This window comes from Brienomyrus brachyistius, chromosome 6, assembly GCF_023856365.1.
Source record: "Brienomyrus brachyistius isolate T26 chromosome 6, BBRACH_0.4, whole genome shotgun sequence".
NCBI classification, from domain to species: Eukaryota; Metazoa; Chordata; class Actinopteri; order Osteoglossiformes; family Mormyridae; genus Brienomyrus; species Brienomyrus brachyistius.
The window spans coordinates 2,207,890-2,220,000 of NC_064538.1; the positions used below are offsets into that span (position 1 = coordinate 2,207,890).

The 12,111-nt window shown below is 48.3% G+C and overlaps 1 protein-coding gene across 1 annotated transcript in view; it reads right to left on the reverse strand.

Moving 5' to 3' along the window:
• Window positions 1-537: 537 nt before the first annotated feature.
• Window positions 538-12,111, reverse strand: part of eif4g3b (eukaryotic translation initiation factor 4 gamma, 3b) — a 36,259-nt gene continuing 24,685 nt past the window's right edge. Inside the window, 24 exon segments of the mRNA XM_049018455.1 lie at window positions 538-1,520; window positions 1,661-1,807; window positions 2,414-2,495; window positions 3,367-3,513; window positions 3,607-3,705; window positions 3,818-3,899; window positions 4,209-4,334; window positions 4,450-4,622; window positions 4,750-4,853; window positions 5,677-5,897; window positions 6,745-6,862; window positions 7,021-7,117; window positions 7,726-7,814; window positions 7,911-8,049; window positions 8,270-8,374; window positions 9,333-9,356; window positions 9,358-9,570; window positions 9,834-9,980; window positions 10,369-10,401; window positions 10,403-10,567; window positions 10,908-10,946; window positions 10,948-11,064; window positions 11,612-11,731; window positions 11,825-11,949. Coding sequence (XP_048874412.1) covers window positions 1,339-1,520; window positions 1,661-1,807; window positions 2,414-2,495; window positions 3,367-3,513; window positions 3,607-3,705; window positions 3,818-3,899; window positions 4,209-4,334; window positions 4,450-4,622; window positions 4,750-4,853; window positions 5,677-5,897; window positions 6,745-6,862; window positions 7,021-7,117; window positions 7,726-7,814; window positions 7,911-8,049; window positions 8,270-8,374; window positions 9,333-9,356; window positions 9,358-9,570; window positions 9,834-9,980; window positions 10,369-10,401; window positions 10,403-10,567; window positions 10,908-10,946; window positions 10,948-11,064; window positions 11,612-11,731; window positions 11,825-11,949 — 2,894 coding nt within the window. The 3' untranslated portion in view covers window positions 538-1,338.

Here is a 12,111-nt window from a genome sequence, read left to right on the forward strand (position 1 = left end):
TTTGGGGACATGGCTAAGAACGGAACAATGCTACACAATGTAACGAGCCCATTTTCAAACATGTTGATGGCGGCATTTTCGGTGAAAAGTGTCACTACCACCGGATAAGTGCCAAACTCCAGCAGGACAACCAGACACCCAAAACTAATAAAAAGCCATAATCAATTTCCTTCACAAATTTCTTGCCATACAGCATTTGGCATTTGGTTTCCATCAAAATCATCACTGACCAAATTCATAAACCATCTAAGCATCAGTGATCCGCTCACCTTTGTTACAGGATGCACCCAAACCCTGTTAAGCATCCATAAATAAGCATGAATGCTTGCATTGGTGTGTAAGACCAGTTATATTCAAAGTCCTGAAGCGTTCCGCAGCCAAAATGTAACGTTCATCATTTATACTAGTCCTTCCCACAAACATTTGTTACTGTCGCATATTTGCTGCTTAACTGTAGAATGAATTTATAGATAAAAACCCAACACCTCCCCATAGCTTTGATTCCCTTAAGCACTGAATAAAAACCACCATCCCTAATTGTTTTTTAAATATTGGTTTTCTCTTTAATGTATTTACAAGCTTTAAATTTGCTTTAATTCTGAAGACCGATAAACACTTCAGGTTCAGCAACCTTACTTGATAGTGTTTGTTTTCATTTTTTAATTTTTTTTATTAATTATTTTTTTTACAAGTTGCTATACACTCATTTCCGTTGTAAGTAACATGGGTTGTTCATTTGCAGTCGTTTTGTTTCCAGGACGCCTTTTCTGCCTGTTTGGAGGAATATACACATTTCACAAAGAGCAAAGCGTAGTAGAAGCGGAAGGTGTTTTGGCTGCTAACTGCTAACCTCGCCTTCCTCCGCCTTCACTGCAACAGCAGCTCAATTTGTTCCTAACCAAACAGCTTGTGACTGGGGAGGCTGATCCGTAACAATTCTCGTTTTTCTAATCTCCAGTATTATTTTTCAATCATTTTTGAGGCCTGTCCATCCTCTCAGCATCTGCAAAAAGTTACAAGTCCTTATTTGCAGTCTTTAAAAAAATAATAAATTAAAGAGTTCAGAATCTATGTTTTATTATCTTTGATGCACAGAAATTGTATTTTCAAAGTCTTTCTTAAAAAGTAAACAAAAAAGGTTTTAAAAAAATCTTAAATGAAATATTCTCTATAAATAATACATGTATATGATGCTCCAGCCAATCCACGTCAAGCGAGCTGCTGATCACCTTAGAGCCGTACCATACGATTAATGACCACCAAGCCCTCGGTTCTCTGCATATTTTTGTTTCCCGTTGACAGGTTTCCGCGTTCATGGCTGAAGACTTGCTCTCTGCATCAGTTGTCCTCTGATTCCTCCTCCGCTTCCCGCAGCCAGGTGAAAAAGGCCGTGACTGACTTGAGGGCCACGCCCTTTCCCAGTTCCTCCGCAGGGTCCTTGCTAGTCTCCCATTTGTAGAAAGCGTCCTCCGATATCACGTCCTCATCGTAAAGACAGTCAAAGAACATCCGGAGCAAGTCTGAGGAGAGAGGGGAAAACATGATAACACCGTAAATGAGCAGGAAACTAATAATGACAACCAGACCTGAATTTTAGTTCAAATGTCAAGGAGGGGAGACCCCAGCACTGATCAGCAGATGGGGCGGAGGGGATACTTACTGGGAGGCTGATCAAGTTTGACTATCAATGCTTGAAGTGCATAAAGTGCTTGAAGTTGCCGTTCGGTATCCGAGTTAAGGTACTTGAGTAACACAGGCAATCTCTTCTGAATAATAGTAGTGTCCACTCTGCAGGAAGTGCTCTCCCCTGAAAGAAATCGTGTCACACAGACATGCACTGTTTTTAATAAAGAATCCTCCAATCAGGACGAAGAGAGCGCAGGATACTGTAAGAACAAAAGTAGTGCTGTAGCTTTGGATAAAGGCAACTACTACACAGTACAACCATCTGCGGAACTGCTCATCTCTCAATGCATTTAAATTTCATTCCACTGTAAAGGAACAGCAACCATATTTAAACCAGAGCACTTCATTTACGGTGTAAAAGTGCTTCAAAAAGCACAGGACAGGTTACGCTACAATCCCACCTGTAACGTGAGTGTTATAGTGGCTTGATGGTAAGTGACGCTACATAACAGCCTCAGGTCTTTAGACCCTAACCTGACCCTGTCTATGCATGGATCCACGCTGGGTATTCGACTCACTGACCAGGGCTTACACTGTATGGTACAGACTGTACCTCCCTGGGAAGGAGTGTACCTGGGGGGTCATCACCCTGAGACTAAGCCTGCGATTCCCAGGGAGAGCTGGATCTCAGTGAGGCCCGTCATCTCTACACCACTGCAGCGTGACGTCACATTCGCAGCGCGTGATCCCACCGGCGGCCAGACTGAGCAGACGCTAAGGCAGTTACCTTTCACTGCAGCCTTGCACACGGCTGTCATTAAAGCTCGAAGGAATGCAGGCGAACTCATCTGAGACTCATCCAAATTTGCCTGCAATAGAAAGATGAGGCATTCCTGAATAAAGTCGAAAAATCAACAGGGAGACGCACACAGAGTTATGGCACGTGGCAGTGCTCAAAGGCATCACCAAGAATTTATATCACAGTATTTTTTAAGATTCTGGTTGCTTCACAATGTATCACGATTTTTTTTTTCTTCTTTCAAGTTCACCTTTACCTTGGCACCAAGCATTTACATCAATAAAATACATTTCTGAATGTTTTTAAATGTATTTTAATTATTGTAAAAAAATCATTTACATTTAGCTTGATATAACCAACATGCTTCATTTGATAACGTTTATTCGGCTTGATAGTGACAGGCTTTGTTGACTATACCCATGTACATGGGCCTGATAAGAATTGTTTAATTGACATATACATTATTAATCTAATAAAACATTTAGCTAGACTGCAATATGTTTTATTGATTATGACGGTATATTTAATTCCATAGGGAGGTTTTATTGATTCTTACTGCATATTTACCTTGGGAACAACATGTTTGCTTAACTGGCATAATTTTAATAATGACTGATAAACTGATATTGGGGGTTTTGCTTCACTGATATGATTTTAATTGCAGACCTAATTACATCACATATAATCCAAATTTTCAGGCACTGACTGAAGCATTAGCTATGAATACTATAATGCTGAACTGTGGTATATGGAGAATTGTGTTATGTGAAGTTATGACTGTTAGTAAGGGTATGCACAGTTAACAGGAAACAGCAGTAGAGCTGTTTCAGTTTGGCAGTATATGAAAAATTCATACAGTATGGGAAATAACCAATTTACCCGATGAACCCTTATGAACCAGCACAAGTATGCAGGCAGACATACTAGTTAAACAGCCATACCTCTACCCAGTCAAAGATTTGCTCGTCGCCCGCCATGTCCTCAATGAGCAGTTTTTCAAGTCGCAGACTGAGTTCCTCGGCCGAAAGCTCTCGCTTCGACAGGGCTTCTGTGGGACTGGAACAGTCCGAGATGGTGAATTCTAGTTTCTGTTTGGAGGGAGGAGGAAGAGAAGTCAGCACGGAAGCTTCCGGGGCAGGGGCCAGACGGCAGGATGGGGGGGGGGGGGGAGTGTGGCTTACGTGGTCAGCAATGAAGTCGTGAACCTCCTCTCCCTCGGGCAAGAGCTCCGCCCAGCTCAGGCTAGATTCCCTCCACAGGGATCCCACCTTTTTATGGCTCTGTGGCAGGACAGATGTTTTTCATGATGTCTGTTTTCTTACAAAAACTGGTATTTAATAGTAAGCTACACTTAAACACAAACTTGAGTGAAGGCACAAATCAAGCACTTACCATTTGTTTGCATAGAAGGTGCAATATTTCAGAAAATAATATCCCAGCTCTTCCCACAGGAAGCAAATGTCTGCTAAATTCACTGCAGGTAAACAGACAATTAATTGTAAAGATCATTAGTATCATTTGAGCAGAGGCAGGGTAGCGAAGGAGCAAGGCAGGAGGAACAGTACAGTCTCCCAGAGCGCCTAGGTGCTTATCCCATCCAGGAAATGACAAGCTTGCATTTGTTTAGACCATGTGCACACAGGCGTTTGGCTCTGCATAAACTCCAATGTAAGGCACACATCAGTGCCATGCTTTTTAAAGCACCTGGAGAGTCAGAGTCTGCTAGCCAGAGAGAATCACGCATGCATGCACATGCAGACGGACAGCGGTGCAGACACCCCACCTAAACACCTCCCTCAGGGAAATGGCGCCGGCTCGGAACATGGGGTTGAGCAGCTCGGCCAGGTACAGCCAAATGTGGGGGATGTCGATGGCCATGTCGTCTGCCACCTCCAGGGTTTCGGCAAACCTGCGGGTAAGAGGCGGCCACGTCGGTCAGCGACACACAGCATGGCTCCTCTGACATCACACGGACACGGGCACCTCTACAGACGGCTAAGAGGAACACGGGTCGTCAAGCTCACCCTTTGAAGAAGTGGACCTTGGGGAGGGCGCCTGCCTGGACCAGCTGGAAGAAGAGCTGGCCCATGTGATCACGGGTGATGTAGCTGCGCTCCAGCGTGGACTCCACACCCACCCTCACAAAGACATGGAGCTGAGGACCCTGCTCCAGCTCAGTGACACACTGCAGCGCCTCCTGCAGACACACACACACACACACACACACGCACACACACGCACATCAGCAGGGAGGTCCCACCATAATAAATGAGTAGACAGTAAGGTTCATGCGTCATTTAGCAGGGGGGACACTGCAAAGTTACCTTGTAATCATTAATGTGCAAAAACTCATCAATGATCGACCTGCATCTTCTCTCCATCTCCTCCTCTGACAGGAGAGCCTTGTCTGGAGAATTCTCAGGTTTCACTGCAGCACCGGGGCCCACAGGAGAGAGACAGACACACTGATCAGTGCTGCAGACACACACACTATGAGCTCAAAGACAAATTCGCTCTACACCTAGTATCTGACAGTTAGCTGTTTTTTTTCGTTAATGGACATTTCAACATCGACTGATATCGACACATAATACTCCAAAATGAAAGAGGTGAAAACCAACTTTTAGAAATTTTTGCTAAATTGATTTTAAAAATTCCCTACCGACAAGCATTGTGACCCTTAGAGTCTCCACAGTGGCACCCGTAGGCCCCCGAGGTTTCTGGGGAGCGATTTGGACAGCCGCAAACTGTCAGTCTGCAGCTCACTGTCGCCAGGCTTGGAATTCAATTTCAGCCCTGTCACTAAGTGCCACGAGAGAACCTGCAGGCGAGCAGCCTGTCGTCTAACACTGAGGACCGGCTTCCCTTGAGCCATGCTACCTCAGGGACCGGCAGTGCTGCAGACACACAAGCCCTTTTTGCTCAACCCGACTTCAGAAGTTCCTTGGGAAACACGGAGCGGTATAAAGAACAACTGGACTGTCCAAGCTATTAAAGCTGACCCAATGAAAGGGGATGCATCTCAGTGTCTAGTGTCACAGAAAAGGGTCCGAGTACTAAACAGGAAATGTTAGCTTACAATAAATTTGCAAAAACATCTAAGATCCTGTTTCCACTTTGTTATGGGATATTGTGTGCTGATAGTAATTAATCCAACCCATTTTGAAACTGGCCCACAACAAAGCAGAGCCTGGACGAGGAAGAGGGACAAATGCTTTTTGAAGGCCCTGCATGAGGCTTCCCTCCCTCACCTGCTTCCCTGGGTCTTCCACTCTCCACTTCAGCCTTCTCCCCCGCAGTAGTTACAGCAGGTTGCCTGGGGGCGGCCGCCGCATCCCTGCACGGCTCCTCCGGGACCTGGCTCTCTGCCGGCTCCTTGCCACCACTGCCCCGGGGGAAGGGGGTGACCCGTGCAGCCGCTGTTGCTGCCGGACTCGACACCTTGTCGCTGCGTTCGCGTGCAGAGCTGCGGCTGCGATGAAAGGGAAGGACGCCTGAGGTCATGCCAACGCATCTCTGTAGCGGTTCATGCAGGAATTTTACCAGGTGCACAAGGGCCAGAAATGCAACGATGCAGTCAGCACGTCAACGTTAGAGTTCCTTGGGAAACTCAAGGCCGCTTTCTGGAATATTTCGGTATAGATGCGCATACCCCCACATACGTCAGCAAGCGAGAATACCAGGGAGCTAAACCCGAAAGTGGCTTCGGGTTTAAACCTTAACTATGACACTTGAACACAGTCACCTTTATATGCAGTTTCCTTCTGTAACATCTTTCAACAAATGTAAGCAACACCCATTTCCCAGATTTCTTTACCGGCAAAATTTAATTACTATTACAATGTCTGGGCGTGCGCTTCACGTCCAGCAGCCCGGCTGTCTTGCTTACATGTTGCATATTTCTGTGTCGTTTATTAGGTCATTATGTATAAGAATGCAGAAGGCAATAGCAGGCAGATCCGATAAGAGGAAGAAAAGGAAGAGTGAATCAGAACGGAGACAAAACGTGCCAAGCAAGTACGTGTCATTTATTTCACATCGGGCATGTGACTGAGATGCTCCTAAATATTTCGGGTTTAGGAGCCAACGGCTCTTAAAGTTTTGTTTTGTTTGTCAGGAGCTCTGCATCCCTTAAGTTTCCTTCTGGATCAATAAGGAATGAACGAACAAACAAACAAATCCATCCATCCATCCACCCCCCCCTCAGGACAAGCAGCAGCAGTAAGATTATACCTGCACCCTTAAACACCAGCCTTCGCCTTGCCAGCGAGGCTGGCTCAGAGTCAGGCTTCAGTGCCCGCGGACGGGCGTCACGTTACCTGCTGAGGCTCCTGCGGGCGTCGAGGTCTGGCGTGAGCGAGGGTGAGGTGCTGGACGGCGGGACGGCAGCCTGGGGCAGGGAGTACCGGTTCAGGCTGCTCGCGCTGGAGCGTGACTCTGATGGGGGAGGGCGGCGCAGTGTTAAAACGCTGAACAGGTTTGGCAAAACTCTTGAAGATCTAAGTGCAGACAGCAGATGGCGCCGTTTCCTCCAATCTTAATTAGTGCTGTTAGAGGGGCCTGGATGTCCCCCCTCCCCAACAGGCACAGCTCACCTGATTCTGTGGCTTTGGCTCCCGCTCCTCCGCTGCTGCCCTTCACCCAGCTGAGCGGAGCTCGCGGCCCCAACTGGATCTTGTCATCTATCGTTGGCTGGGGAGGGAGAGAGAGAGAGAGAGGGAGAGAAAGATTATGCTGCTGTGTTCCACCTCGTCAAAGGAAAAAAAAACTGCTTCCTTGTCTCCTACAGCCCTGTCCCAAGGTAAATAGTCCTATAAGCCTACAGAACATGCTTCTGTGTTATTACACTACAGCAGGGGTCTCCAACTCCAGTCCTGCAGAGCTACTATCCAGCAGGTTTTCTGTCCCACTTGGCTTCTGATGAGTCACACCTGTTCCTGGTATTTACCTGAGAGCAGGTGTGGCTCATCAGAAGCCAGGTAGGATAGAGGACCTACTGGACGGTAGCTCTCCAGGACCGGAGTTGGAGAACCCTGCACTACACAATACTGCTCCCCATCTGTTACACATTGCCGCTGCTGCATGCTAATACATTCCCTTCTGGACTGACTTGAGACAGCGGGGCACTGCGCAGTACCACCTGTCTGCCAGTTGAGGGCGCTGTGCTGATGACACTTTAGCGTCATGGAAAAAAGTTTGTGCCTACAGTCCGATGCGGCAAACTTAACACATCACGGCCACCTTTTACTGTAAAATTTGAGTAGTGGTGATTGGGGGAAGGGGGGGGGCGGTAGGCACACCTTGGAGATTTTGGGGATCTTGGTGGGGTCTATGGTCCTGCTGTTCTTGGTCATGGGTACAGTATTCCAGGTCTCGTCCCTCTGAGCCACTGGAGAGGAAATCAACAAGCAAAGGACGGGTCACACCAAGGGGGTCTGGCTGCTCTCCGCGGCGCCCGGGCCCAGCGTTGGCCAGCCGCTCTCACCTGGCCTCCTCTTGTTGTCCTTAGACAGGAGCTGCTGGTGAACCTTGCGCTGCTCCTCCTGCTCCTCAATTTTGGCCTCTTTGTGGATCTGCTCGATGGTCTTTGGGCCCTGGTCTGCCCTTCGCGATACCCAGTTATTCTGGGAGAAAGAACAGGCACACAGCACAAGTTCTCGCAAATGTTGTGCAGTTATACTGGCAAAAACCTTAAAAATGCAATTAAAGGGCAGTCACACACAGGTCTGAGGGGTTTCCTCAATGAATTCCCAGGGCCAGGGATTCCCTTCATACCCCCGGCATACCTCCCACAGCCCCCCCCCCCCGCCAGCAGGCTTCATTCACAGACAAACGCACACTGACCAGCCTCAGATCGATGACATCCTGCAGCATGAAGCGGATGCGTGAGGAGGTCTTCCTCTCCTTCACTATTTTCTCCATCTGGTTGAAGTACTGGTCCATGCGTGGCTGGGAGGGTGTGGAGGGGGGAGAGAGAGAAGGTCCTGATGTGACCACAATAAAGCCGACAGGGTCTGACAAAACAGCGGCAAGATCGGAACATGACCTCCCATGAAGGACAACGCACAAAAATCACTATTAGACTTCACAGCTCATACCGGACCAATAATCGTATTAAAAGATTAGGCACATGATTTCACTGCGTAGGCCGTGATTCCGTTCAGGAGAACTACTCCCATTTGAGCACTTGACAGCACTGCAGAGCGAGTAAAGAACACTAACAAGTGCAGACGCAGAGCATCGTGAAACAGCAACCCAAGCAGGAAACGCATTCTATCCATCAAGTCTATAAAGCAAATCACTCAGAGTAACACCGATGCGCAGAGAAGGAAATTACCTTGATAGCACAGCACAGGCAATCCGGCATAAAACGATGAAACAAAGTGCACGTGTAACTATGTATCAACGGTGTTATAAAAAATCATTGAAACATCGACCTTACAGAGCCAGACGCACATGAGAGATGCAGACCTCCATAACGCATGACTCTGCAGAGACCTTAAGCCCGTAGCCAGAGTCTGTGCCAGGCCAGCTCCCCCCCCCCCCAGCCCTTCCCCTCACTCCCACGGCCAGCAGCCTTTCAGCATTCAGTTCCTCACATTCCTGTTCCTTCCGCTGGACAGGCCAGCGCTCAGCACAGACGGAGCATCCCCACGTCGCCTCTGCTTCCCAGAGAGAGAGACCCAATCAAGGCTACCTTTGTCCTTCAGGATGTTCGGCCAAGAGCTCCTGACTGAACTCTCTCCCTCACGCGGGCTCCTGTATTTCACGTCGCCTGAATAGTGCCTATTTTTATAACCACTGACCACTGCCTTGTTTATGTGCACTAATTACAGGCCATCTTTATGCATAATTCCGTGCATGTGTGAGCAGGGACGCTGAGCTCTGGGAGGGCGGCTCGCTGTACCTTGGCCTTCTCGAAGTCCAGGTCCCTTGCCTATGGTGGTGAGCAGCCGGCAGAGGCACTCCAGCGACTCCTCGTCGTGGTTCTTCAGCAGCTTGACCACGCAGTCGTGCATGATGGCCTCCGTCAGCATCTTCAGCTTGAAGAGTTCCCCGATGAACTTAATGTTGCCGATGGAGCGCCGGCGAGCCTTGTCCTTGGCCTCCTCCAGCTCCTCCTGCAGCCGCTCCCTCTCACTGGTCTTTGGTATGTAGAAGTAGAAATTGTTAGACAGTACAGTATTGGAAAGGGCAGCAAAGAACAACCAGGCCTTCTGAAAGGGGTGTGGTAGAACAGAAGCAGACTGATTGGATGAAGTTCCGCCAGGCTCGAGTCATGTGAGATTCAGCATTATTGGCCAGCATCTTTAAAAGGGAAAAACAACCATTCCCCTTGTGTCCAGAATATCAAGCACGACCTGCTCCTCCAACACAGCAAAAAACCAGGCAGAGGCAGCAGACTCACTGAGGTAGACTCCTCAAGTTCCTTCTGCTTCAGCTCGAACACATCGTCGTCCACCTTGTCCTTCTCGAACTCCTTCTGGCAGCGGTTGAGCAGGAGCTTACGGAAATTTACGCTGCTGTTGGGCTTGTCGGCCATTGGCACTTTGAGCTGCAGAGATTGAAGATGGGCATCAGGGTCCGTGTTTTTTCCCCACATTTAAAATTTATCCAGCCTGTTTTGCAGCTGAAGATTTCACTAGAAAAACCGCAGAACTTAAGGGACCAGACTCAGGAACCTTCATGTTATAAGTCCAGTTCATTAACCACCAACTGCTCTGCAGTCGGCACTGGTGACCGTTGACTTCTCCAGAGGTCACATAAAATGCTTGACTAAGTTCTTACTGTGACAAAAGGCCTATAAAACCCACACAGTCGAGTCACTGGAGGTCAACAGCAGTCCCCACTCTGCACCAGCGCCCATCTCAGCATCACCTGTGCACGCATTTTATAAGGGCAGCAAGCTACCAACTATCACAGAGACCAGAGGCGGGGCTCACCGTGGCGAGGCAGCGGCACATGTTGCCATAAGCGGACCGAGAAGCTGGGCTCGTCAACGGCCTTCTCGAAGACCAGGTCGATAACACCCTTCAGCCGCTCCTCTGTGTCGATGGTGAGGTCCGTCACCTGCTTCATCAGCTGATTAAACATCTGGGGCGTCAGCTTGTTCAGAATGCTGCGCACCTTGCGGAAGAGATCCTGGGAGAGACCAGGGCGGGGTGATCGTTTAGTCTCAGCCAGTAGGCACCAATATGGCCGCCTCAATGATTGCGGTTGGTTTGGCCACATTTGTCCAAGTCCCACAAACAACATATTTACTTTGGCTTGTCACAGAGCAAGGAAACAAATTTAAACAGATATTATGGAAAGAGAATTTCATTTCATTTCAACTATCTAAATGTTTTAACTCTAATAAGCAAAATCATCATGAGAGACATTTTTAATTTTTCAGTGGTGTGGGCAGGAAGCAGCAGTGCTATCAGCTTCAGCTGATCATCTGAAGCACGACCTGGGTTCGCAGGTGGTGCAGATGGCTAACCTGCGTCCTCTGGCACTCCGGGTCGTCCATGGGCCCCTTCCCTCTTCATGCCAGGCCTCCATGCGTTCTCCGCCTTCTTCAGCTGCACCTCATCGTTCACAGACACGTTGGTGATAATCTTGCGTGGCAGAGGCCGTCTCAGATTCACGTTCATCAGCTGGGAAACACAACAGGCACCATTAAAAAGTATTTAAGGAAGAGGTTGAGAAACTAGCCATGGAACCATAAAAGGCACTGGGTGTTTATCAATACTCAGAACACGAAGAACACACTTGTGGTCTTGGCAAGAGCAGTTTTGCTAACTTGCATCCCAAGAATTCACAATGAATCATGGGATTGTTCTTGTTGATGAGGATGAAACCGATGCATCTGATATGTGTCAATATCCAGGGATTTTTACCACACTCCGTGCATCTGTTATTAGGTATTGGAACTGAACTTCGGCAAGGGAAGATGGCGTCAAACAGGACACAAAAAATGGTCACGTCCGCATATTGATAAACACCCACTGTGAGATGATGTGCAAACACACCTGGAAGTTTCTGTGTCTGTATCAAAAATATCTAATAATAATAATAATAATAATAAGACACTTTATTGATCCCCGTAGGGAAATTGTCTTTACGCCTCCCACAACTTGCTCTTTTTTCATAGAGGAAGTTGTCTGCAATCCTACACGTGCGTCTGTGTGGTTGTTGACTTACCGGCGTTCCCCTTCCGCCGGAACCCTGTCTGCCGAAGTCGGCGAAGGCTGGGGTGAAGTCGGGGCCCCGTGAGATGACGCGTAGATCTGCCGGCCGTGACGACTGCTTGCTTTGGTTTATCTGTGAGAACAGTGAGCGAGAAGTCAGTCGGCAGGCTGCACACAGCCGCTACTGTCATACGGGCACAAGAAATCCACACCCTGCTACACTCACCTTATCCAGCACCACGTCAGAGATGGGGGGGAGCCCCTCTGGCTTCTTCACACAGGCTGGCATGAACTGGAAGCCCAGAAGGAAGTCCCTGCCGTACTGCCTCTTCCCGTCCACCTCCACTGGCTCTGAAAACGGAGGCGCAGCTTCAATGTTACAGTCATGTTAAAACAACAGATCTTACTTCCCCAAGTGGAAAGCTTCCAACAGCGCATTAAAGGGACGTAAACATCACACCCCCTGAGAAACAGGAATTTTAACCACACGGAAAGTGACCTTTATCCTGGGAG